Source organism: Oryctolagus cuniculus, chromosome 6 (genome assembly GCF_964237555.1).
Source record: "Oryctolagus cuniculus chromosome 6, mOryCun1.1, whole genome shotgun sequence".
Taxonomy (NCBI): Eukaryota; Metazoa; Chordata; class Mammalia; order Lagomorpha; family Leporidae; genus Oryctolagus; species Oryctolagus cuniculus.
The window spans coordinates 167,618,763-167,644,655 of NC_091437.1; the positions used below are offsets into that span (position 1 = coordinate 167,618,763).

General features: G+C 69.4%; 2 protein-coding genes across 23 annotated transcripts in view; one reads left to right on the plus strand and one right to left on the minus strand.

Moving 5' to 3' along the window:
* Nucleotides 1–13,843, minus strand: FAM83H (family with sequence similarity 83 member H). Of its 4 annotated transcripts, XM_070075609.1 has the most exons (6): nt 13,136–13,843; nt 4,035–4,496; nt 3,544–3,708; nt 3,312–3,436; nt 1,394–3,223; nt 1–1,360 (listed from the first exon to the last, which is right to left on the minus strand). In XM_070075609.1, exons 1-6 carry the CDS (start codon nt 13,691–13,693, stop codon nt 499–501), a joined length of 4,002 nt encoding a protein of 1,333 aa, XP_069931710.1. In that variant the 5' UTR covers nt 13,694–13,843; the 3' UTR covers nt 1–498. The 4 variants fall into 4 exon arrangements, with proteins under 4 accessions (XP_069931710.1, XP_051686357.2, XP_051686359.2 ...); XM_051830397.2 differs by having other exon boundaries at nt 1–3,223; XM_051830399.2 differs by lacking the exon at nt 13,136–13,843 and adding an exon at nt 6,920–7,066 and having other exon boundaries at nt 1–3,223.
* Nucleotides 6,796–25,893, plus strand: part of IQANK1 (IQ motif and ankyrin repeat containing 1) — a 21,580-nt gene continuing 2,482 nt past the window's right edge. For 9 of the 19 annotated variants that reach the window (XR_011389367.1, XM_051830403.2, XM_070075611.1 and 6 more), the window contains exons 1-6: nt 7,329–7,467; nt 12,319–12,407; nt 15,019–15,108; nt 22,155–22,288; nt 23,433–23,597; nt 23,784–24,164. Coding sequence is in view for 18 of the 19 variants with exons in the window: in XM_051830403.2 (XP_051686363.2) it covers nt 12,323–12,407; nt 15,019–15,108; nt 22,155–22,288; nt 23,433–23,597; nt 23,784–24,164 (855 nt within the window). In the remaining variant the exon portion in view is untranslated. Of the gene's footprint in view, nt 6,853–7,328; nt 7,583–12,318; nt 12,408–14,101; nt 14,828–15,018; nt 15,109–22,154; nt 22,289–23,432; nt 23,598–23,783; nt 24,165–25,893 lie in introns of those variants that run through there. The other 10 variants (XM_070075610.1, XM_070075618.1, XM_070075620.1 and 7 more) reach the window with 8 other exon arrangements.

Below are 25,893 nucleotides of genomic sequence, written 5' to 3' on the forward strand. Positions count from 1 at the left end.
TTGTCTGTCCAGATCACGTTTTATTGCGCCGCAACGCCCAGTGCGCCTGCTCCTTTTGCCGGCACCGTGGGCAGCCCCTTGAGGGTCTCCAGCACCTCTTCCCAGTGGCCCACCCCACCCAGCACCCATCACACAAGGGGCAGCAAGAGGCCGGGCCACCCAGAAAGACGCTGGAGGCAGTGAGGGGACCGGGGAGCCAACGGAATCAACGGAAGAGGCCCGAGGCTGGGCCGTGGCAGCGAGGGGGCACAGAGCCGGGGGCAGTGAGGGGAGCCCTGAGAACACAAGCCCTGTGGAGAGGGGGACTGAGGTACGGAGGGGTCCCTGAGGACGGAGGCCCGGGAGGGACGAGCCCCAGGAGAGACGCTGCAGGGGGAAAGGCACCAGGCAGTGCGGGGTCCCAGCCCCCGGCGGAGAGGCCACCCACCGAGCGCCAGGCGGGCACCGGCTTGAGGACAGGGCGCTCCCTGCACCCGGCCGCGCCGCGGGGCCGCGAGCTCACTTCTTGCCTTTGAGCGTGCCCAGGATCTTGGGCATGAACTTGCCCACCTTGCTGTCCCTGGCGTCGTCCTCCGCCGGGCCCTGCGCGGGCCCCGGGCCGCCCGCCTCCTCCCTCTTGCAGAACACCTCGAAGCGGCTGTACACCCGCTTCTCCTTGCGCATGCTCTCCATGCGCCGCAGGAGCCGGTCGCGCTCCTCCGCGCTGGCGGGCAGCGTGCGGCTCAGCCGGCCCTGCGCGCCCAGGCTGTCCGAGCGGAAGATGGCCGAGCACTTGTCCTTGTCGGACATGTCGGGGGCCAGGCCGCCGGCGGTCGGGCGGCGGCCGAGCTCAGGGCTGCTGTGGGCCGCGCCTGGGCCCGGGGCCGGGGCTCCACGGTGCTTCTGGCCGTGGGCGCTGATCTGCTCCAGGATGGCCTTGGTGTCGTCCCGCAGGTTGCTGCTGTACAAGGCGTTGGCCGTGGCCGAGGCCAGGCGCGCCCGCGGGCCCTTCTCGTCGCCCGCAGCAGCCTCTGTGCTGTCACCCCGGCCCAGGGACGGCCGCCGGGGGCTCTCGGGCTGCCCGTTCTCTTGCGGCGCCGGCGCCGGGGAGCCGCCCTCGTCCTCGGCCCGCCGCTCGCCCTTGGGGCTCAGCAGCTGCCTGAGGCGCAGGGAGCCCTTGCGCAGGACTTCCATGGGGCCGCCCGCAGCCTCTTCCAGGGGCCCCACCTTTGGAGCGTCCCCAGAGAAGCTGAGGGTGAGGCTGCCCCTGCGCTCAGGCACCGGGGGCACGGGGCTGGCCCTGCGCTCAGGCACCGGGGGCACGGGGCTGCCCTTCCGCTCCGGGTAGGCGGCGGTGGGGCTGCCCTTCCGCTCCGGGTAGGTGGCGGTGGGGCTGCCCTTCCGCTCCGGGTAGGCGGCGGTGGGGCTCCCTTTCTGCTCAGGATGGGGGGCCTGGTGTGCACCTGGCCCCTCTGGTGGGGGGCTGCCACGCCCCTGCGGGGAGGTGGAGCGGCCGTGGGCAGAGAGGAAGCGGGAGGGCAGGCGGTCTGCGCCGCCGCGGCCCAGCGTGTCCAGCAGCTGAGTAGCCGTGACCGCTGCGGAGCCCGGTTGCCGCTCGGACTCCTGGTGCAGCCGCTGGGCGAACGAGTCGCGCAGGTCAAGCAGACAGCTCTCAAGGCTGCGGCGCTCGCCCCCAGCCACCTCTTCCCGCCACGCCTGGGACACGACAGCCTTGCTGTGGCTGGCCACGGTGACAGCGCCGCCAGCGTCGCGCGCCGGGCCCTTGTACTTCTCCAGCAGCTCGGCGACCTTGGCAGAGGCGGCGGAGCGCACGGCCTCGCCGCCAGGCCCCACGGTCTCGCTGACCGTCTGCTCCTTGTGCATCACCTGCACTTTCTCCGTGGTGGCCGCGGCGGTGCCCCCTGCGCCCTCGGCCTGCGACGCAAAGATCAGCGAGGACCGCAGCCTCGAGCTGCGCTGGATGAGCGGGTTGAGGCGGGAGCGGAAGGAGTCCTGCGTGGCCGGGGCCGCCTCCTCGGCGCCCTCGTGCTCGGAACTGTCCCCGCCTCCGCCGCCGCCGCCGCCGCCAGAACCTGGCGCCAGGCCCCTGGGCGCCATGGCTGCAGGGACGCGGAAGGCCGCCGGGAGCGGGTCTCGGCCGCCGGGCGCCAGCACGTCGTCGTCGTAGTCCTCGGCGTCCATGGGCGTGGGCAGGCCCTCGTCGCCGGCGCTGTCACTGTGGCAGCCGCTCAGGTAGGACGCCAGGCGCCAGTGCCGCAGCCCGGCGCGTCCCTCGTGCCCGCCCCTGCGCTCCGGCTCCGGCTCGGTGCTGGCGTCCAGGCCCTGCTTCGCAGCGGACTGGCACGGGAAGCGCTGGCTCAGGTTGGGGCGCGGTGCCCCGCCGGGTTCCAGGCCGCGGGGCCCCGGCCCAAAGGCGGGGTCGGAGCCGTGGCGCACTTCTCGCGAGGCGCTGGACGGCACGTACTCCAGCCGCTGGTGCCCGTCCGGGCCGAGCTCCGGGAAGCGCGGCCCCGCGCCCAGGGCCAGGTCCTCGTGGTCGGGGAAGCCCGGGCGGCCAGCGCGCAGCTTCTCGAACAGGCCCTGCGGGCGCGTGGGCGCGCACTGCGGGTCCCACTGGTAGTGCTGCTGGTAGAGCTGGTCGCGGTGGAAGTGGCTGGTCTGGAAGCGGAAGTCGTCGCCGTGGCTGAGGAACGTGTGCCGCGACACCTGCCGCGCCGCCGCGAAGTTCTCCACGGCGCCCGCGCCGTCAGCCGCCGCGAAGCTGTGCCGCTTGAAGGCGTCCACCTCCAGGTGCCGCGCCTGGAAGAAGCCCCGCGCGCCCCCCAGCTCGGCGCCCGGCCGCAGGCCCGAGTGCGGCTCCAGCGCGCCCCCGGGCATCCGCAGCGGCTCCTCGCGGCGGAAGGGCGACAGGAAATGCCGGTCGGGGTCCAGGAAGGAGGGGAAGCCCAGGCCCTCCTCCCGGGGCGGCGGGAACAGGAGGTGCGCGCGCTTGGGGAAGGAGAAGGGGGTCGGTGCTCCGACTCCAGGGACCCCTATGAGCGGCCCGGCCCCAGCATAGGGGGCCAGGGCGTAGGCGTCCATGCGGGCCAGGGCCCCGGCCGAGGGCACCAGCGGCTCCGACTGCGCGAAGAGGATGCGGAACTCCTCGTCGAAGCTGGAGACCAGCTCGCCCTGGAACACGTGCGCCAGGCTGCGGTGGATCTTCTCGAAGGACCACATGAAGCTGTGGGAGGGCCAAGGCCGCGGTCAGAGGAGGCCGGGCCGGGCCGGGGCGTGGGGAGGGGCTGCGGCAGGGGGGCGCGCGTGCGCACCTGTAGCTGCCGCTCATCACCACGGCGCAGTCCACCAGCAGGAACTTCTCCTTCACGTGGCCTTTGAAGGACTTCCCGGTGCGGCAGTAGTAGGTGGGGCCTGCCACTGTGCGCACGCGCAGGAACTGCAGCGGAGAAGGGGAGCCCGGGGGTCGCAGGGGCTTTTCCAGGCGGGGCGGCCCCCCCACGCCGCCACTCGCATCCCCACGGGACGCCCCCCCGCGTCACTCACGTCCACGTGGTGCAGGTTGACCCGGCACTTGTCTGCCATGTCCAGGAAGTGGTGTGCGTTCATCTCGTCCAGCAGGATGTAGACGGGCACGCGGCGCGCCGCGGCCTCCAGCACCTCAGCCAGCAGGTCCACGTCGGTGAACATGTCCATCACCACGGCCACCACCTGCGGGGGTGCGGCAGGGCCCAGCGCCGCTCGTACTCTGGGGGCGGGGTCACCCCAGGAGAGGGGCCCGCGCCCCTGGGCCTGCAGTCCTGCCAGCCCCAAGGCCTAAGGCCCAGATGGGAGCAGGGCGGCCGTCCCAGAACCAGCCTGAGCCCTGAGCGGCTGGCAGTGACCAACCCTTTCGGGGGCGCGGCAGGGGCAGCAGGTCTGGCCTCAGCCCGCCTCCATGTGGTCACGCGTGCACTTTGCCCTCACTGCCCGCCGCCTCCCGCTTCAGGCTACGGCCACATCCGCCCTCCCCCACGGCCCGGCGCCCCCACCGGCACCTGCTGGGCGGAGCGGATCATCCTGCGGGCCTCATCCTTGATGCTGGGGCTGTCCGGCGGTGGCGGCTGCACCAGCGTGGTCACCTCGGTGCCCTGGAAGCCGAAGGTTAGGGGCCAGCCCAGGTCGAGCTCGGGCACAGCCTGGTCTGAGTTCACAGGCCAGTAGGTGCCTGAGGAGCCGTCCATGTCCACATCCGGAGGGGTGCCCTCGGGGGGCTCCCGGGCAGCGTGCTGGGGGGGCCGCAGGTGACGGCTCACGTGCTCCAGCTCCTCGGGGCACAGGAAGTCGGGGGCCCCCTCGGACGCCAGGAAGCGGCTGTAGGCCTCTGGCCCGCCCTCGGCCAGCGCGTCCACTGCCAGGCGGTAGTACTCCTTGTAATGGGGAGGCAGGTACCCGGGCGCCAGCGGGTTATCCCCCTGCGAGGAGCTCTGCGAGCGACGCGCCATGTTGGGGCCAGGGGCCTGGAAGGGCAGGGACACACGTTAGGAGGGGCAGGGGCGCAGGGCCCACCCCCACCCCTCCCACGTGGCATAGGTTGGGGGAGGGGCTGCCAGCCCAGGCCTGGGGTGGGGGGCTGAGTCAGGTTCACGGCTGTGCTGGGCACAGGCACCCCAGCCCCTCTCCTCTGCTCCCACCAGCACCCCGGCCCAGGCTGGGGCCCCTCGCTCTGTATGGACTTAACTATTTCATGACTGTGGTTCAAAGACAAAATTAGAAGCCAGGCCAGAGTCGCCGTCACCATATTCGTTTTCCTTCTAAGACAGCACGTTCACGCGTGCTGCCCGGGCTGTGGGCGCCCTGAGCAGGCCACTGTGTCTCTGCCCAGCACCTGCCCTGGACCCTGGGCAGGCCACCGCGCCCCTGGCTGCCACCCGTGCTGGGCAGCACTTCCCGGGACTGATGTGACACACAGGGCTGGGACGGCCTTCAGCCCGGAATGACAACCTTCCCACAGCCCCTGGCCACGCTTCCCCCTCATCCTCAGGGCTTCGCGCTGACCTCCCAGCCCTCCGTGCCCTGACCGCTAGCCGCTGTCCCCACCCACCACTAACCTCTGTTGCTGCTCTCTCCTATGGCACTGGCCCTTCCCACACCCATGAACGAGCTGCCCTGGCCGCAGCCCTGTCCCCACCAGGCGTGGCCAGGCCCTGTGGCAGCAGGCACTCTCAACCCCGGTCACCACTCGGCTCCACTCAGGAGGAAGCCGGAGCCTTTGGCCGTGGCCTTGGTGCCCGTCCTGAGGCCTGCACTGCCATGCCCCCCGCCCAGCCTGCCCCCCAGTGGGCGCTGGGAAGTCCTGGGTGGGGCCCTGTGGTGGACTTCCGGGCTGATCTTCATCTGACTGCCCAGACACACTGCTGGCCCAGGGACTGCACCCCCATCCCCTCAGGTGCGGGGCACAGGCGGGGACCCTGATCTGCCCAGACAGGTGCTAGACTACTGGTCCTGGCTGGGGACCGGGCTCTGCTCAGGGTGCCCGGGCCATGTGGCCGGGGCGGGCGCTGGCTGGCCAGACGGCACTGGAGCCGCAGGCACGCACTTGCCTGGGAACGGCAGGCTCAGGACTGGGCACCATGCTGCCCGCTGTCCTGCCCGGCGTCCCCGACTGCTGGGCACGGCGTGGCGATGGGTGCGGGGTGTGCTCCTGTGTACCCTGGAGTCCGCCAGCCCCGGAGGCTACCTGGCCCAGATACCCAGGAAAGCTGTCCTGGCTTTGCCTGGGGGTGCCCTTGGGACAAGGGTGAGGCAGGGTCCCGGCTGTGGCAGAAGCATGAGGCGGATGCGGGGAGGGGGGTCCCAGGGTGTCTGACTGTCCCTGGGCCTCGCTGTATCTGGCAGGGCAGTGTCTGACCACTCGGGACTGGGGGAGACACTTTTGTCCCACAGAACCACACAGCTGTGAGGCTGTGCGGGGTCACCGTGGTCGAGTGTCCCCATGTGGGCTGCTGACCAGGCCCAGTGACTGCACCTGCTCCCCTCCCTGGGCCGGGGGCTGGCCATGGCCACTGCCCAGCCAGCACCAGGCAGCCCTGCATTTGACTGCCAGCTGCCTGCACTGAAGGAGGGAGGGGCAACGACGCCAGACCACTGACTCAGCGGGAGTGCCCCTGGCCGCTGCCCTCTGACCCGAGGCCATGCAGTCTCCAGGGCCCTCAGCGTGGACTTGAAGGACCCGGATCCTCCCCAGGGCCCTAACTGTGGACTTGAAGGACCCGGATCCTCCCCAGGGCCCTAACTGTGGACTTGAAGGACCCGGATCCTCCCCAGGGCCCTAACTGTGGACTTGAAGGACCCGGATCCTCCCCATCTGGGCAGGAAGTGCGCCAAGCCACCGGAAGGAGGATCCTACAGGAAGGCGCCCCAGCTCTTCCACAAAGCGGGGTGACCCCTGCCGCAGTACCCTGGGAGGGCAGGAGGACGTGGACGCGTCAGCTGCCGGGAGGTGGGGTCGGGCGGCCGGGACTCAGGCCGGAAGTAGGCGAGCGCACCCCAGGACTGGAGGTGGTGGCCCAGGCCAGGTGTCCACCCACGCTAATCAGGGGATCCGGGGCCAGTGCTCTCGTTGCGGCCCACGAGCCGTGTGCCGAGCAGCCCGCACCCTCCCTGGACTCCAGCTGGGCCACAGGGCGGGCGCGGGCAGGCCCCGTGCCGACCCCCACCCCTTCCCACTCTGCGCTTCCTGGGCCGGCGTGTGAGGGCGCGAGAGGCCGCGGCCGCCCCCGCCCCGCAGCCCGCGCGCCGCCGGCCCCTCTCCCCGCGCACGCGGGCGCGGGCCACCGGCCCCTCCCCGCCCCGAGTCTCTCGGCAGGGGCTCAGGTGAGGCAGCGCCGGGGGGCTCCGGCCTCCCGCCCCGCCCCGCCCGAGCCGAGGGAGGGGGCCCTACCTGGCCAGGTGTGCGGGGTCTCGGCACAGGGGCAGCAGGAGCCGACCGCCGCCCAGCGGCCTCGCGGTCCGGTCGGTCCGGCAGCCACTCCCTGCGCGGCCCGCCCGGCCTGATTCACGCGCCCGCCCCCGCCCCGCCCGCCGCTCCTGCCTCCTGCCTGCCCGGGCAGCACCTGGGGGCGGGGCGGCCCCACCCGCGACGCGCCCGCATTCCTGCGCCCGACGCCCGCCCCGGCCCGCGCCCCCGGCCCCGCCCCAGGCCCGCGTCCACGACCCCCAACCCCGCCCCGGCCGCGTCCCGGAGCCGCGCGCCCGGGGACCCCGGTCCAGCGCCGCCCGAGACCCCCGCCGCCCCTACTTCAAGGACCCCACGCCCACGGGGACCATTTCTTAACTGAGGGCTCAAAGTCCCTATCACTGACCCCTGACCCTCGCCCCGGAAGTCGGGGTGACTCGGAAGTTCCGGCTCGGTCGCTAGGGAACGCCCAGCCCGAGTCGGGGGGCGGAGCCTCCGGCCGCAGAGGCGCTTTGTGGGGGCAGGTGAGACAGGTGAGGCCGCGGGGCGGCGCCAGGCCCGAGGGCTCCCCGAGCACCGGGGTCACCGCACGCCTCGGCCTCCCGCAGTGACGCGCACCGACCCAGACGCCACCGCTGTCGCGCACAGGTGGCTGAGACCCTGCGCTCGCAGTCCCGGGCCGTTCCTCGTCCTGCCCGATCCCGCGCCTCGGCCCCGCGCAGTCTGCCCCACGCTCCCCACAGGCACGCAGGACGTGGCACAAGGGGGGGGCGACGCCGACCCCTGCACATTGGTGCCGCGACCCGCGTGACTGTGGGTTCCGATGACCGCACACCCATCCCCATCCCCCGCGCCAAGCCCCAGGTAGCCAGGTGCACGCTGACACGCCCACTCGACACCACGGAGATCCCTGGAAGGCCTCACGTAGGGGCGCGACCTTCCTGTATCCAAGCCCCGACCCCCGCCTGGGACCCCTGCACACACGCGGAGCCCCCCACACAGACACCCACCCCCAGCTGGCGCGGGAGCCCTCGGCTGCTCCAGGCCCCAGCCTCCTGTCCACACCACCTGCCTGAACCCTTCTGCCAGGATTGAGCCACCTCTTGACCTCCTGTCCGCACACGCCCCACCAGCCGCAGAACTTAGGGTCCCTGACCTCCCCAAGTCTGCTTTCAGGGTCATCTCCAGTCTCACGGGTTCCTTCCCCAGAGCAAACACCACAGGTACCCAGGCTGGGCCAGACCAGTACTGGGCAGTGGTGCTGCAGGGGGTTCCTCATGTAGGGCTCTGGAGTGGGGCGGGGGAGCTGAGGCCTGGCGCTGGAGCCTGGGTGGGAGGGGTGGGGGGAGGAGCTCGGGAGTGGTGCTGGAGCCAGTGTGGGAGGAGTCTGGGGGGAGAGCTGGGGCCAATGTGGGAGGGGCCTGGGGGGGAGATGTGGGGCCAGGGTAGGAGGGGTCTAGGTGGGGAGAGCTGGGGTCAGGGTAGGAGGGGTCTGGGGGGGAGAGCTGGGGCCAGGGTAGGAGGGGTCTGGGGGGGGAGAGTTGGGGTCAGGGTAGGAGGGGTCTAGGTGTGGAGAGCTGGGGTCAGGGTAGGAGGGGTCTGGGAGGGGAGAGCTGGGGCCAGGGTAGGAGGGGTCTGGGGGGGGAGAGCTGGGGCCAGGGTAGGAGGGGTCTGGGGGGGAGAGCTGGAGTCAGGGTAGGAGGGGTCTGGGGGGAGAGCTGGGATCAGGGTAGGAGGGTTCTGGGGGGGGAGAGCTGGGGCCAGGGTAGGAGGGGTCTCGGGGGGAGATGTGGAGTCAGGGTAGGAGGGGTCTGGGAGGGGAGAGCTGGGGTCAGGGTAGGAGGGGTCTGGGGGGAGAGCTGGGGTCAGGGTAGGAGAGGTCTGGGAGGGGAGAGCTGGGGTCAGGGTAGGAGGGGTCTGGTGGGGAGAGCTGGGGCCAGGGTAGGAGGGGTCTGGGAGGGGAGAGCTGGGGCCAGGGTAGGAGGGGTCTAGGGGGGAGAGCTGGGGCCAGGGTAGGAGGGGTCTGGGGGGGAGAGCTGGGGCCAGGGTAGGAGGGGTCTGGGGGGGAGAGCTGGGGCCAGGGTAGGAGGGGTCTGGGAGGGGAGAGCTGGGGCCAGGGTAGGAGGGGTCTAGGGGGGAGAGCTGGGGCCAGGGTAGGAGGGGTCTGGGGGGGGAGAGTTGGGGTCAGGGTAGGAGGGGTCTGGGGGGAGAGCTGGGGCCAGGGTAGGAGGGGTCTGGGAGGGGAGAGCTGGGGCCAGGGTAGGAGGGGTCTAGGGGGGAGAGCTGGGGCCAGGGTAGGAGGGGTCTGGGAGGGGAGAGCTGGGGTCAGGGTAGGAGGGGTCTGGTGGGGAGAGCTGGGGCCAGGGTAGGAGGGGTCTGGGAGGGGAGAGCTGGGGCCAGGGTAGGAGGGGTCTAGGGGGGAGAGCTGGGGCCAGGGTAGGAGGGGTCTGGGGGGGGAGAGTTGGGGTCAGGGTAGGAGGGGTCTAGGTGTGGAGAGCTGGGGTCAGGGTAGGAGGGGTCTGGGAGGGGAGAGCTGGGGCCAGGGTAGGAGGGTTCTGGGGGGGAGAGCTGGGGCCAGGGTAGGAGGGGTCTGGGGGGGAGAGCTGGGGCCAGAGTAGGAGGGGTCTGGGAGGGGAGAGCTGGGGTCAGGTTAGGCGGGGTCTGGGGGGAGAGCTGGGGCCAGGGTAGGAGGGGTCTGGGGGGGAGATGTGGGGCCAGGGTAGGAGGGGTCTAGGGGGGAGAGCTGGGGTCAGGGTAGGAGAGGTCTGGGAGGGGAGAGCTGGGGTCAGGGTAGGAGGGGTCTGGTGGGGAGAGCTGGGGCCAGGGTAGGAGGGGTCTGGGAGGGGAGAGCTGGGGCCAGGGTAGGAGGGGTCTAGGGGGGAGAGCTGGGGCCAGGGTAGGAGGGGTCTGGGGGGGGAGAGTTGGGGTCAGGGTAGGAGGGGTCTAGGTGTGGAGAGCTGGGGTCAGGGTAGGAGGGGTCTGGGAGGGGAGAGCTGGGGCCAGGGTAGGAGGGTTCTGGGGGGGAGAGCTGGGGCCAGGGTAGGAGGGGTCTGGGGGGGAGAGCTGGGGCCAGAGTAGGAGGGGTCTGGGAGGGGAGAGCTGGGGTCAGGTTAGGCGGGGTCTGGGGGGAGAGCTGGGGCCAGGGTAGGAGGGGTCTGGGGGGGAGATGTGGGGCCAGGGTAGGAGGGGTCTGGGAGGGGAGAGCTGGGGCCAGGGTAGGAGGGGTCTGGGGGGGAGAGCTGGGGTCAGGGTAGGAGGGGTCTAGGTGTGGAGAGCTGGGGTCAGGGTAGGAGGGGTCTGGGAGGGGAGAGCTGGGGCCAGGGTAGGAGGGGTCTGGGGGGGAGAGCTGGGGCCAGAGTAGGAGGGGTCTGGGAGGGGAGAGCTGGGGTCAGTTTAGGAGGGGTCTGGGGGGAGAGCTGGGGCCAGGGTAGGAGGGGTCTGGGGGGGAGATGTGAGGCCAGGGTAGGAGGGGTCTGGAGGGGAGAGCTGGGGCCAGGGTAGGAGGGGTCTGGGGGGAGAGCGGGAACAAGGAGCTGGGGCCAGGGTAGGAGGGGTCTGGGGGGGAGAGCTGGGGCCAGGGTAGGAGGGGTCTGGGGGGAGAGCTGGGGCCAGGGTAGGAGGGGTCTGGGGGGGAGAGCTGGGGCCAGGGTAGGAGGGGTCTGGGGGGAGAGCTGGGGCCAGGGTAGGAGGGGTCTGGGGGGGAGAGCTGGGGCCAGGGTAGGAGGGGTCTGGGGGGAGAGCTGGGGCCAGGGTAGGAGGGGTCTGGGGGGGAGAGCTGGGGCCAGGGTAGGAGGGGTCTGGGGGGAGAGCTGGGGCCAGGGTAGGAGGGGTCTGGGGGGAGAGCTGGGGCCAGGGTAGGAGGGGTCTGGGGGGAGAGCTTGGGTCAGGGTAGGAGGGGTCTAGGTGGGGAGAGTTGGGGCCAGGGTAGGAGGGGTCTAGGTGGGGAGAGCTGGGGTCAGGTTAGGAGGGGTCTGGGGGGGAGAGCTGGGGTCAGGGTAGGAGGGGTCTGGGAGGGGAGAGCTGGGGCCAGGGTAGGAGGGGTCTGGGGGGAGAGCTGGGGCCAGGGTAGGAGGGGTCTGGGGGGGAGAGCTGGGGCCAGGGTAGGAGGGGTCTGGGGGGAGAGCTGGTGTCAGGGTAGGAGGGGTCTGGGTGGGGAGAGTTGGGGCCAGGGTAGGAGGGGTCTGGGGGGAGAGCTGGGGCCAGGGTAGGAGGGGTCTGGGGGGAGAGCTGGGGCCAGGGTAGGAGGGGTCTGGGGGGAGAGCTTGGGTCAGGGTAGGAGGGGTCTAGGTGGGGAGAGTTGGGGCCAGGGTAGGAGGGGTCTGGGGGGAGAGCTGGGGTCAGGTTAGGAGGGGTCTGGGGGGGAGAGCTGGGGTCAGGGTAGGAGGGGTCTGGGAGGGGAGAGCTGGGGCCAGGGTAGGAGGGGTCTGGGGGGAGAGCTGGGGCCAGGGTAGGAGGGGTCTGGGGGGGAGAGCTGGGGCCAGGGTAGGAGGGGTCTGGGGGGAGAGCTGGTGTCAGGGTAGGAGGGGTCTGGGTGGGGAGAGTTGGGGCCAGGGTAGGAGGGGTCTGGGGGGAGAGCTGGGGCCAGGGTAGGAGGGGTCTGGGGGGAGAGCTGGGGCCAGGGTAGGAGGGGTCTGGGGGGAGAGCTTGGGTCAGGGTAGGAGGGGTCTAGGTGGGGAGAGTTGGGGCCAGGGTAGGAGGGGTCTGGGGGGAGAGCTGGGGTCAGGTTAGGAGGGGTCTGGGGGGGAGAGCTGGGGTCAGGGTAGGAGGGGTCTGGGGGGAGAGCTGGGGCCAGGGTAGGAGGAGTCTGGGGGGAGAGCTGGGGCCAGGGTAGGAGGGGTCTGGGGGGGAGAGCTGGGGCCAGTGTAGGAGGGGTCTGGGGGGAGAGCTGGTGTCAGGGTAGGAGGGGTCTGGGTGGGGAGAGTTGGGGCCAGGGTAGGAGGGGTCTGGGGGGAGAGCTGGGGTCAGGGTAGGAGGGGTCTGGGAGGGGAGAGCTGTGGTCAGGGTAGGAGGGGTCTGGGGGGAGAGCTGGGGTCAGGGTAGGAGGGGTCTGTGGGGAGAACGGGGACGTGGAGCTGGGGCCAGGGTGCGAGGGGTGGTGGGGGAGCTGGGCGTGGAGCTGGGGCCAGGGTTGGGTCAGCCTGGTGCCCTCGTGGCCCCTGTGGTCTGGAGAGGGTGACCTGTACTGGGCAGCAGACCCCGGAAGCCAGCGGGGTGGGCTAAGCCCAGAGTGTGGGAGCGAACTCTGGGGCTGAGGGGGACGAGCTGTTACCCAAGGCCTTGCCCAGCTGCTGGGCACCCCTGGGAAGCCATGGGGGGGCCTGTCCCCCTGCCCCGACCTCGGCCACGCTGAGCACCCCCTCCCTGGCCTTCCCTTCCCACTCCAGGAGAATGAACGGTAAGAAGGGAGGGGCCGTGGCTGCGCCAGGGACATGGCGGACACTCCTGCCTGGGCCGGAGCCGAGAGCCACTGCTGGTGAGTGTGGCCTCTGACCTCCAGGGCACAGCCACCAGGCACTGGCCTGGGAGACCCCTGGACATCTCCCCACGGCACCTTGTCTGGAGCCCCTTCCCGGAACGTGGCCTCAGTGGGTGTCCGAGTTGGGTTGACTGTGACAGCCCCCGAGGTGGGGTGGGCCTGGGCAGTGCTCGGAGGAGCCCAGCTTTGTCGTATGCATTGTCCAGGCGGCGGCTCCCGGCCTCTGCCGCTCGGGCCTGCCCTGGGCTCTCCCCAGACGCAGCCCTCGTGCAGGGGCCTGGCTTGAGCCCTGCCCCTAGAGAGCTCCCAGAGTCCCAGGGTCTGGTGGCGACTGCGCCTCACCTCGGGCAGGGTTAGGTCCCAGCTCCCCAAAATAGCCCCAGCGGCGTCTGAGGCCGCCCCTCCTGGAATGAGGTAATGAGTGCAGGTGCCGCGTGCTGCTTCCGCCACCCCAAGCCCTGGGCATGTGAGCAGCAATAAACAGGCAGGGCGGGCGGACCAGGAAGCACTCACAGCCTCCGACCGGCCTGCCCTGCCCCCTCCCCCGGCCCCCCACAGCCGGGTCCTCAGCAGGGGCACCGCGCTCCCCGGCTCGGCGTCTTCCACCCACCAAGCTTTGGTCTGCGCTGCCTTGCGACGGGCACAGCCTCCCTTGCCAAGCGTGTGAACAAGCCGTGGGCGCCCCCCGCCGGAGCCCCCCCGCGCCCCTGCCCGCCAGGCCTTACCTGGCTCTGGGTCTGCAGCACCTCCAGGCCGGCACTGCGCAGCTGCTCCAGGGCCACGGCCAGCTGCAGCCCCTCCATGTGCACCCAGGCCTGCTCCTCCTGCAGCTGCTGCAGCCACAGCTGCTCCTCCTGCCACAGCTGGCTCTGCAGCTGCACCTGCCGCCGCCTCTCCTCCAGCAGCAGCTGCTCCTGGGCCAGGCACAGCTGGACCTCGTGGAGCCGCAGCAGCTCGGGGCCCAGGGACGGCAAGGGGCCCCCCGCTCCACAGCCCTCCATCTGCTCAGCCGGGACTGGCACCCACTCGGACCCCAGGGCGGCGGCCTGCTCTGGCCTCACGGCTGCCTGGGGCTGCTCTGGCCCGGCTGCCCTGGGGTATCCTTGGGGAGCCAGCTGGATGCTGGTCACGTGCCCTGGAGGGGCCAGCCCCGTCTCACCCTGAGGGCCCTCTGTGGCAGGGGGCGGGAGCTCGGCCTCTGTGCCCTGCCGCCCTGCCGCCCGCTGGGCCCTGCCCGCCCTCCTGGCTCGGGGTTTGCGAGCCCGGCCTCGTTTGCCAGACATGGCCCTTCCGCCAGGTGTCCGCTCCCAGGGCCCCGGCTCGGCGGCCGCGCGCCTCCGTCGGCCAGCTCAGCGGGCACCTGCGGAAGGCCCCAGAGGGCTGCTGGCTCCCGTGCCAGGCTCCTGTAGTCCCCGTGCGCCCGCCTTGCCCCTCGGTCGTGCCCGCAGCCCGGCGGCTCTGGGCCCTGGCTCTGCCTGTGGCCCTCACGGGCCCCACTCGGCAGGGCCGGGCCACGCCAGCAAGTTTATGGGGACTCGGCGGCGCGGTGGCTCACCCGCCGAGAAGGCTGACTAACGTGCTGACACAGGGCCCGGGGGTTCTCGGGCCACAGGCCTCACAGGCCAGCCTGGGAGGGAGACAGAGTGGAGGCGGCTCTCGCAGCCAGACGGTGGTGCGCAGCCACGCCGTGCCCGGGCCTGCCCTGGGCGGCGCCGAGGCCCCCACCCCGCCCCACCGGCTCCCCTGCCCCACCCCTGGTCGCGGGAAACTCAAACTGTGTCCTAGTCCCACGGACCACGGACACTCAGACTCTCCCTGGCCACAGCCTAGCCCATCCGCTGGCCATGGGCGGCTCCAGCCTGGCTTGCCCCGAGCCCTGTGTGGACCAAGCCCAGGTGGACACTCCAAGGAGCCCCACAGGGCTCGAGCTTGTGGGGGACTTGAGAGGAAGGCCCTGGCCCCAGCGTGGTGGCCTGTGGCGAGGGCCTGGCGGCAGTGCCGGAAGCGGAGACAGGGCCCCCAGCCTGCTTTCCTGCGCCATGCCAGACGGCTGGAGGCTGGGGGCCAGGCAAGGGGCCTCCCACGACCATCCTGGGTGGGGGTCCCGGGGCTGGGGGGTGCAAGGCCAGCCCCCCCCAGGCTTCCTGTCTGGAAGGCAGACTCCAAAGGCCCCCTCCCGAGCGTTTCCCCAGCCCGGGGCTGGGTGCTGACTCACAGCGACGCCCAGGGTCCTGCCCAGCCGCCAGCTCTGCCACACTGGCTGGACGGGTTCGCCTGGTCCAGCCCTGCCCGGCGCACACCCCCTCCTGCCCAGACCTTGCCCCAGAGGCCTCAGGAGAAGGTGGACAGACGCCTCCCAGGACAGCACTGAGTTGGACACACGGAAGCAGGAGGCACCTGGGGTGGGGGTGGCACAGGTGCTGGGCAGGGGGCAGGGTGTGGGTGAGGCTGACCAGCAGGGTCCCCTGCCTGGGGCTGCAGCACGCCCGCTGTCTCCCTCACCCGAGGGCCTGCAGGAGGACGCGGTGGGGCCCCATAAATGATTCCTGAGGTCGTCAGGCGGGGGGTCTCCCAGCCCGGCCACCCTGACTGTCTCGCCCCTCCCCAGGGCAGCCCGGAGAGAGGCATCAGCCGCCCAGGAATACGAGTCAGCAAGTGAGGGCGCCTGTGCCCGGCGAGAGCCCCCCGGCCGCTGCAGGTGAGGACACAGCCGCCAGGAGGGCCAGCTGGCAGGAGGGGCTGCCCTGGCCAAGGACACGGTGTGCCACGCATATACGCAGGTGTATGGCATGTGCCCCACCTGTACTCAGGCATGTGTGCATATGTGCCACACACGTACTCAGGCATGTGGCATATGTGCCACACACGTACTCAGGTGTGTGTGTGCCCACACATGTACTCGGGCAGTGTGTGCCCACACATGTACCCAGGTGTGTGTGTGCATGTGCCCACATGTGTGTGCCCTGGGTGCACACAAGTGTACTTCAGTGCGGGTGTGTGTGTTCATGCCCATGCGTGCGTACGTAACACGTGTGCATACATATGCGTGTGTGCACTGGTGTGTGTGTTCCTGCATGTCTGTGCTCAGTGTGTGCATGTGTTTATGCATACGCATGCACGTGCCCTGTACGCACACGTGTGTACTCCAGTTGGTGTATGTTCATGCCCATGTGTACCTATGTACCACGTGTGCACACACATGTGTCCGTGCCCTGTGTGCGCTCTGGTGTGTGCGTGTTCCTGCCCAGTGTGTGCATGTTTATGCATGCGCATGCACGCGCCCTGCATGCACACATGTGTGCCGTGGTGCATGTGTGTGCGTGTGCACGTGTGCTTGCAGAGCAGGCCTGTGGCACGCTGGGAGCCGCGGTTCCCCCGTTGCTGCGGGTCCACTCTCGGAGAGTTCTGAGGAGTGCGGCCGGGGAGCTGTCCCACAGAGCCGAGGACCGAGGAGAGCACAGGGCGTGGGCGGGCGCGGGAAGCAGGTGTCTGTTTTAGGGGGGCCCAGGCAGAGGGGAGGTGCTCGTGCGTGTGCTGGGTGCGGGGTGCTTTACCCTGATACGGCTTGCGCTCCTGGGGTGCGCCAAGCCGAGGTGACCTTTGGCCACTTTCTGACCGTCTGTGCGGGCCTCGCTCTTGGGCGGGGTCTGGGGCCCGCGTGGCTCCCTGGCATGCGAGGAGAGCCTGGGCGCAGCGAGTCACGGCAAAGACTTGCGAGTGGCTCCCTCCCTGCGGCTCCGCGTCCCGGCACCCACGGGGTCGCCGTCCCTTCCCCTGCGGTGGCCGGGGCTGCTGCCCTCTGGTGGCAGGAAAGGGAGCGGCCCGCGGGGCAGGGCAGGGGCGGGCTCCGCTCCGCGTGGGGCTCCGGCTCCGCGGCCTCCGGGGCGCTGCCGGCCCCCGACGCCGGGACCTGTGTCTAGCTCATCCTCCTCGCCTGCTCAGCGGTGCTGGAACCGGCCCGGCTGTCCACAAACTCCAGCCAGCTGGCGGCCTTCTCCTCCAGGCCCCGCCCCGCCCGGCCTGGCCCCGTCCGCTGGCTTCCTTGGCGGACCTGGTGGGGGTCAGTCCAACGTGTGTGCCGCAGCTGGGCATTGGAAGCCGCCGCAGCGCAGCCGCCCGTGCGCCCTCCCCCCAGGGGCCGGGATAAGGAGCGGGAGCAGGCTGTGCCTCCAGGAGCCGTCCCTGCAGGTCCCTCTGCGCTCTGCGGCGGTGCCGGGGTCTGAGTGCCTGTTTCTGCAGCGCTGGCCTGGGGGTGGGGGTGGACGCCTCCCGGGAGCCCCCAGCCCTTCTTGCTGTGGATTGCGATGTCCCGTTCAGGGGTGCGTGAGGACTGTTCCCGTTTACGGGGCCCCCGGGGTCCTGTTCGAGTCAGGGTGGCCGTCTGCCATTTGAATGTCCCTTCTCTGGAGTGAAAATGTTCACAGAGCCCTCTCCCACACGGGGCTCCCGTGGCTGCCCGCCGAGCAGGACCCAGAACCTCCGTCCTCCCTCTGCCCGCCTGCACTGGGGAGGGCCCTGTGGCCAGCGCCCTTAGCCCCTCCCCCCAGGGACCGGGGTGTGGACAGCCCTGGGGCCTCCTCCGCCTTCCCATCTCTCCCGGGACAAGAGCTGTGCAGCAGGGGTCTGTGGTTCCTGCCTGGCGAGGGTGGGCTGCTTTGGGTGCTCCCGACAGCCGCTGGGCAGTAGGCGGTGACGGGGCCAGGGCAGAGGCCCCCGCGCGTCCTTGCTTGGGCCGCTGCTCTGGTTGCCCGTGGCCCCGCCTGGCCCACGTGGTTCCCGTGTCTCCCGCTGAGGGGGGGACCCCGCCCCTGCTGTTCTCTCCGGCCGGCTCGCTGTCTCATGGAGGAGGGCCCTCGCTGCGCGGTCCAGGGAGCTGTGTGAGCTCTGTCGGCAGCCAGGTACAGAGTGGACCCACTGGACATGGACTTGGCCACAGCACTGCCCACCTCATGGCCTCCACTCTGAGGGCCGAGGACCACGATGGTCCTGCCACTTGGCTGAATTCATTTCTTAGTTATAACAGTTTTTAAAAAACGATCTATTTTATTTGAAAGCCATAGTGACAGAGAGAGAGGGTAAGACAGAAAGAAAGAAACCGATCTTCATCCGCCGGTTCACTCCCCAAATGGCCACAGCAGATGGGCCGGCCCAGGCCACAGCCAGGAGCTCCATCGGGTCTCGGACGTGGGTGCAGGGGCCGCAACCCTTGGGCCTTCTGCTGCCCTCCCAGGCCATCGCAGGGAGCTGGGTGGGAAGTGGGGCGGCCTGGACGTGAGCCGGCGCCCATCTGCGGTGCTGGTGCCCTCCAGGACATGTGCCACAGCGCTGGCGCCATATAACAATTTTTATTTACTCACTTTTTTTTTTACAGGCAGAGTGGACAGTGAGAGAGAGAGACAGAGAGAAAGGTCTTCCTTTGCCGTTGGTTCACCCTCCAATGGCTGCTGCGGCCGGCGCACCACGCTGATCCGATGGCAGGAGCCAGGTGCTTCTCCTGGTCTCCCATGGGGTGCAGGGCCCAAGCACTTGGGCCATCCTCCACTGCACTCCCGGGCCACAGCAGAGAGCTGGCCTGGAAGAGGGGCAACCGGGACAGAATCCGGCGCCCCGACCGGGACTAGAACCCGGTGTGCTGGCGCCGCAAGGTGGAGGATTAGCCTAGTGAGCCGTGGTGCCGGCCTATTTACTCACTTTTAAAAATATTTATTTTATTTATTTGAAAGGCAGAGTTACAGATAGGAGAGACACACACAGAGAGAGAGAGAGAGAGAGAGAGAGAGAGGGGTCTTCCACCCACGGGTTCACTCCCCAGATGGCCGCAACAGCTGGGGCTGGGACAGGCCAAAGCCAGGAACCTGGAGCTCCGTCCTGGTCCCCATGCAGGTGCAGGGGCCCAAGCACTTGGGCCATCTTCTGCTGCTTTCCCAGGCCACAGCAGAGAGCTGGATCGGAAGTGGAGCAGCCAGGACTCGAACCGGCGCCCATATGGGATGCTGGTGCTACAGTCAGTGGCTTAACCTGCTGCGCCCCAGCGCCGGGCCCTCTTCATTAATTTATGACAATTTTTGGTGGATCTTTAGGGTTTCCGCGTGTCAAACCATGCAGCCCGGGGCAGGCGTTTGGCACGGTGGTTACAATGGCTCCCTCTTGGGAGAGCCTGGGTTTGGGCCCTGGCTCCTCAGCACCGGGCGTTCCTCCCGCCGCTGCAGTCCTGCCAGCCTCGCAGTCTCTTTGAAGAACCCACGTGGGTTCTCCCGCCCTCCCGCCGCCTCCCGCACGCTCCCCTGGGCTCAGTCACTTCCCTGCGGCGTCGGGTTCTGTTTCTGCTTCCTCCGCTTCTGCGGGCTGGGGATCTTTCTCGATCTGCCCTGGGCAGTCTGGGGTGAGGGGTTTCCCACCGCCACATCTGCGGGCTCTCAGCTTCCTGTCACTGCCACGTCTCGCACTGTCCTGTGGTCGCAGAGCACTTCGCCAGGTGCCCACCTTGGTCACCTGCAGCCGTCCCGACCTCCATCTCTGCAGCTGACTGCGGTCGGCCATGCGGGACCGTGCTGGGGTGTGCAGGGTGTGTGGGGTGTGCGTGGCCGTTCGTGGCTGTGTGTGGCCCTGTGGAGCCATGCGGGCGTTCGTGGCTGTGCCGGGTGTGCTGGGCGTTTGTGACAGTGCACGGCTGTGCGTGGCTGGGCCGACCGTCCTGCGGCGTCTGCCTTTGCCTCCTCCGACGAGGAGCTCACGCCGGGCGTTTGCGTTTGGTCCCGCGCGTCCCGCGTTGCTGTGGTCTTCTGTGTCCCTCGCGGTCACATTTGAGTGTCTTTCTCATCCCCTTCTCTGTGTGCCCCCAGCGGTTTTCTCTGTGGTCACCGTGGCTGTCGGTGGCTGAGGGCGCGGAAGTCAGGTGGCACCGTGGGTCAGGCTGGCCCCCGCCGCCGTGGGGAACAGAAGGCGGGTGGGGGTGGCCGGGCGGGTGCTGCGCGTCCTGGTCCGTCCCCCGCCGGCCCTCAGCTTCCCACCCCCTGAGAACGGCTTGATCTCTCCCGCATTTTGCAGGACAGTTTTGCTGCACATAGAATTTTTGGTTGGCAGGTTTTTTTCCTATTTTTCTTTTTTTATTAATTTATTTATTTGAAGGGGGGTGATATCTCCCATCTGCCGGTTCATCCCCCAAAAACCTGCAGAGGCCGAAGCTGGGCCAAGCCAAAGGTGGCCCAAGGAGGAGAGGGCTCTGGGCTGAGCCACCCTGCCCCTGCCCCCACCCCTGCCCCTCTTGGCTCTCAGGATTCCCGCAGATGTCTCGCTGTGCACGTGTGGGGTTGTGCAGCTGCCCCACACTCAGCTCCCGTTCGGGGGAGGTTCCCCGCCATGATTTGCTGGCCTCTCTCTGCCCCTGTCTCTCCCTCCTCCCCCTCTGGGGCTCCTCCAGTGCTGGTCCCAGGGCCGAGTCCATTCCCCCGTTCTGACTCCAGGTGCACTGCCTCTGGGGTCCTGGGCCCCAGCGAGGCTGCGCCTTGGGGTTGTGATTGCCACCCTGATGCTCCCGCCCGGCCCCTGGGAAGTCGTCTTCCCGCGCCTGCGTCCTGTGAGCGCCTCCCGGGCCGGTCTCCCGCTGTCGGCAGCTGGGATCTGAGTCTGAAGACGTGCTACAGGGTTCCTGCTAATTTGTTTGAAGATTTATTTGACAGCGTTTCAGACAGGAGAGAGACAGATCTTCCACCCGGGGGTTCGCTTCCCAAACCCCTGCATCCCAGTGGTGCGTGTGGAGGTCTCATCCCAGAGCCGAGAGGCGAGAAGGGCCCACGTGGGACGCCGGCACTGCAGGCGGTGGCTTGACCTGCTACGCCACAGCGCCGACCCCTCCCTAGTTTTACTTTAAAAAATTATTTGGGGACCAGCAGTGTGGTGCTGCAGGTTAAGCTGGTGCCTGCATTTCTAGTCCTGGCTGCTCCTCTTCCGATCCAGCTCTCTGCTGTGGCTGGGAAAGCAGTGGGAGATGCCCAAGTCCCTGGGCCCCTGCACCCGCGTGGGAGACCTGGAAAAGGCTCGTGGCTCCTGGCTTTGGATCAGCGCAGCTCCGACCCTTGTGGCCAACTGGGGAGTGAACCAGCAGATGGAAGACCTCTCTCTCTCTCTCTCTCTCTCTCTCTCTCTCCCTCCCTCCCTCTCCCTCTCCCCTCTCTGTGTAACTCTGACTTTCAAAGGCAGCGTTACACAGAGAGGAGAGGTAGAGAGAGAGAGAGGTCTTCCATCCACTGGTTCACTCCCCAGATGGCTGCAACAGCCAGGGCTGGGCCAGGCTGAAGCCAGGAGCCCAGAACTCTGCCGGGGTCTCCCGGTGGCTGGCAGGGGTCCCAGTACTTGAAGCCCTGGTGGGGCAGGAACCCAGGGCCCTGACGTGGGCATTGGAAGCAGCAGCTTAACGACTGCTCACACAGCCACCCCAACTGTTTTTCAAATCCTTGTCTTTCACTCAGAATTCTTTTCCATTTACATGTAATGCAGTCAATTATTTGTGTTTTGAATACAACAAAATACTTTGTTGGTATTTGCCTTATACTTCTCTGCCTACTTGGGGTTCCTTTCTTATACATTTTTGACTTATTAAAATATCTTTATTATCCCGCTTTTTAATGTGGTTGGCAGTTGGGTATCTCTTGCTTCAGGACAAATTAGCACAAACACAGCAACTCAGAGAGCCCTCATTTAGGGGCTGGCGCTGTGTCGTAGTGGGCTGAGCCTCTGCCTGCAGCACCGACATCCTGTATGGCGCCGGTTCAAGTCCTGGCTGCTCCACTTCTGATCCAGCTCGCTGCATATGTGCCTTTTTTTTTTAAAAAAATATTTATTTATTTATTTATTTGTAAGTCAGTTACACAGAGAGAGAAGGAGAGGCAGAGAGAGAGAGAGAGAGAGGTCTTCCATCCTCTGGTTCACTCCCCAATTGGCTGCAATGGCCAGAGCTGCGCTGATCCGAAGCCAGGAGCCAGGAGCTTCTTCTGGGTCTCCCACATGGGTACAGGGCCCAAGCACTTGGGCCATCCTCCACTGCCCTCCTGGGCCACAGCAGAGAGCTGGATCAGAAGTGGAGCAGCTGGGACACGAATTGGTGCCCATATAGGATGCTGGCGCTGCAGGTGGCGGCTTTACCTGCTACGCCACAGCGTAAAGTCGGCGTTGGGGGGCACTGGTTATGCACAGGTCCCAGCCAGAGGGCCTGGGCTAGGGCTGCTCCTGCCCACCAGGGAGGCAGCAGTGAGGGCTGGAGGCCCCTGCTCCCCAGCGGAGGCCTGGCTGCTGCTGCCCTTTGGGGAGTGAGCCGTGGAGGGGCCTCTCTGTCTCTCTCTGCCTCTCAAATAGATTTTTTAAAATGGCGATGTGGCCAGGGCTGGGTGAGATGGAACCAGGAGCTCCCGGCGGGTCTCCCTGGAGATATCCCCGGCTGCCCGCGGTGGAGCGGGCGGTGCCCGGCGCCGGTTCGCGGGTCCAGGGGCGTTGGGAGCCCCGTGCGCCAGGTCGGTTCTAGCTGGTGCGGGTCTCTCGGGTCCCTGGCGCAGCGTGCAGCCTGGGCCTCGGCTCGACCGACCGTGGGGACCGCGGATCGCCACCCGCCCTCGCCGGGCAGCTCCGCCCCAGCCCCTCCCGGCCCCGGCCGGCGTTTTCAGGCCCAGCGGCTCGGCCTGGCCGGGCGGGAAGGCGGGGGCCTGGGGGTCAGCGCACCGGGGCCGTCCACACGCGCCCTCTCACCCCCAGAGCCCACCGCCGAGGACCGCGCGGCCATGGTCATCCAGGGCGCCCTGCGGCAGCACCTGGCGAGGAGGGAGCTGGCCCGGCGCAAGCGGCAGCGCCAGGAGTACGAGGAGCGGATGGAGAAGCTGCAGAGGGAGGTGAGCGGGCCGGGGGCCCCACTCGGGGGCAGGCCGGGGGCTGGGGACGGTGGGCGGGACTCGGGGCTGGGGGCGGGGACCCGGGGCTGTGGGCGGTGGGCGGGAACCTGGGGCTGGGGGCTGGGGACGATGGGCGGGGACCCGGGGCTGTGGGCGGGGACTCCAGGCTGTGGGAGGGGACACGGGGCTGAGGGCTGGGGACGGTGGGAGGGGCCCGGGGCTGGGGACGGTGGGCGGGGACCTGGAACTGTGGCCGGGGATTCCGGGGCTGCGGGCGGGACTGGGGCTGTGGACGGGGACTCCGGGCTGTGGGCGGGGAACCGGGGCTGGGGGCTGGGGACGGTGCGAGGGACGCGGGGCTGAGGACGGTGGGCAGGGACCTGGGGCTGGGGGCGGGACCCGGGGCCGGGGGCTGGGACGGTGGGTGGGACCCGGGGCTGGGGGCGGGGATTCCGGGGCTGCAGGCGGGACCGGGGCTGTGGGCGGGGACTCCAGGCTGTGGGCGGGGAACCGGGGCTTGGAGGTGGGGACGGTGGGAGGGACGCGGGGCTAGGGGCTGGGGACGGTGGGCGGGTACCGGAGCTGGGGGCGGTGGGCAGGGACCTGGAACTGTGGGCGGGGATTCCGGGGCTGCGGGCGGGACCGGGGCTGTGGGCGGGGACTCCGGGCTGTGGGCGGGGAACCGGGGCTTGGAGGTGGGGACGGCGGGAGGGACGCGGGGCTAGGGGCTGGGGACGGTGGGGGACCTGGGACGGTGGGTGGGACCCGGGGCTGGGGGCGGGGACCCAGGGCTGGGGACCGGGGCTGCGGGCGGGGACCGGGGCTGGGGGCGGGGATTCCGGGGCTGTGGGCGGGGACCCCGGGGCTGCGGGCGGGGACCCCGGGGCTGTGGGCGGGGATTCCGGGGCTGTGGGCGGGGACGGGGCTGCGGGCGGGGACCCCGGGGCTGTGGGCGGGGATTCCAGGGCTGTGGGCGGGGACCCCGGGGCTGCGGGCGGGGATTCCGGGGCTGTGGGCGGGGATTCCAGGGCTGTGGGCGGGGACCCCGGGCTGTGGGCGGGGACCCCGGGGCTGCGGGCGGGGATTCCGGGGCTGCGGGCGGGACCCCAGGCCTGGGCTCGGCCACCCGGGTGGTGCCCCGCAGGCCTTCGTTGCGGCGGTGCTGCGGGAGCAGGCGGCGGCTCGGCGGCGGCGCGAGCAGGAGGAAGCGGCGCAGCGCGAGCGGCGGGAGGAGCTGCAGCGCCGCGGCCGCCTGCTGGACGCCGCCTTCGACGGGGACGTGGGGGAGATGCGCGCGGTGCTGGAGGAGGTGGGCGGGGCGCGCGGGTGGGCGGGGCGGTGCTGGAGGAGGTGGGCGGGGCGGTGCTGGAGGAGGCGGGCGGGGCGCGCGGGTGGGCGGGGCGGGGCGGAAGGAGGTGGGCGGGGCGCGCGGGTGGGCGGGGCGGTGCTGGAGGAGGCGGGCGGGGCGCGCGGGTGAGAGCGGCCGCCGGCGCAGGTGGAGCAGCTGCTGACTCGCGAGGGCGTGGGCCACGACGAGGAGGGCGCGGCGCGGCGGCTGCAGCGGCGCGTGGCGCTCGTGGAGTGCGAGGACCGCCACGGGAACACGCCGCTGTCCGAGGCGGCCGCGGGCGGGCAGCCGCGGGCCATCCAGCTGCTGGCTGAGCTGGGCGCCAACCCCAACAGCAAGGTGCGTGCGGGGAGCCGGGCCGGGCCGCGCGGCCGGGGCCTCGCTCACCAGCCATTCCCGCAGGGCGCCTTCGGCCGGACGCCGCTGTACCGCGCGGCCTTCGGGGGGCACCTGGAGGCCGTGCAGCTGCTGCTGCGGCTCGGCGCAGACCCGCGGGTGCACGCGGACGACGGCAGCACCCCCGAGCAGGTGCGGGGGCCCCCTGAGCCGCAGCCCGGCCGAGAGCCTGTAGAGCCTCCACCCTCGTCTCCTTTAAGCCGCCTGAGAACCGGGTTCTCCACGAACTCCCAAGCCCGTCTAGGCGCACTCGGGCTGGCACGCGGGGAGGACGGAGACCGGGACCCCCACAGAGGAGCGAGCCTCGTCCTGCCCGGCAGGCTCTCGTGAGGTCGGCCCGAGTGGGGCACGGGGGAAGCCCGGAGTCCAGGACACTTAGGACACGTGGGAGAAGACCCCAGTCACAAACCCCGCTCGGCTGGGCCTCATCAGTGGCCAAACTTCCCCGCGATTGACTTACTGGAAAGGTGGAGTGGCACCGAGAGGGGGGGCGGAGACGTCTGTGCACTGGCTCCCGCCCGGGCGGCTGTCAGGGCCCCAAGTGTTTGCTGTCCCACGTGGGAGACCTGGAGTGAGATTCCAGCTCCTGGCCTCTACCTGGCCCAGCCTGGGCTGCTGCAGACGTCTGGGGAGGGAACTGGGGGACGACCTCTCTCTGTCTCTGTCTCTGCCTTTCAAATAAGATGAAAATGTTTTCTGTTTAAATAACTGGCCTGGGACCAGTGCTGTGGTGCCGGCATCCCATTTGAGCGCCAGTTGGAGTCCCGGCTGCTCCACTTCTGATCCAGCTCCCTGCTGTGGCCTGGGAAAGCAGTGGAGGATGGCCCGAGTGCTTGGGCCCCTGCACCCGCGTGGGAGACCCTGATGGAGCTCCTGGCTTCAGCCTGGCCCCGCCCTGGCCGCTGTGGCCCCTGGGGGAGTGAACCACTGGATGGAAGATCTCTCTTTCTCTGCCTTTCAAATAAGTAAATCTTTAAATCAATACCACGATAAGAAGCAAAGAAGCCAAGCCACGGGCAAGAGAAAGGCCCGCAGGTGACAGATCTGAGGCTGCCCTGGGCCTGCCCCCCCCCCCCCCCCCCCCGCCACCCTACAGCCAAGGGGGCTGCAGAGCTGTAATGGCAGCAGACGAACACAGGAGGGGGCTGCTGAGCCAGGCACACGCCTGGCCCGGGACACTGACTCCCTGCCGGCCCCCCCCCCCCCCCCCCGTGTGGCCCCCGCTCTGGGAAGGCTGGGGCAGCAGCCGTGGTTCTGTGTGGCCCTGCGTCACTCCTGGGCACTTACCCCAGGAAGATGAAGCCATGTGCACAAGACGTGTGGCAGGCGTCCACGGCAGCTCGCCTGGGCGCAGCCTGGCGCCTTCCCCGGGGGCCGGCTCAGCGGCAGAGCCGATCAGACCCGAAACGTGTCAGGCTGACCACGGAGCAGCAGGAGCTCTCCAGAAACACGGAGGGAAGATGTCGGGAACCCTCCTGAGATGGAAACACAGGGCCCAGGCAGAACCAGGCGCAGCGGCGACGTGGGACCTGCGTCTGGGCACGGGGGCTGGGCCACCTGCCACGCTGGAGTCCTGAGAGCTGCTGGCCTGTGCTTGGGCCCCTGTGCCTACATGGGAGACCAGATGGAGCTCCAGGCTCGGCCCGGCCCAGGCCCAGCCACGGCAGCCGTTTGGAGAGTGAGCACTGGATGAAGACTGACCCATCTCCAACCCTGCCTTTCAGATAAATAAAATCAATCTTAAAGAGGATACAGACATCAGGCAAAAAAATCACAAATGACCCCAAGAAGCCGGATGTGAACGGAGAGGCCGTGACTCCCAGCTCCGCAGGCTGAGCGCTGGGCTGGGCTCCGTGCCGGG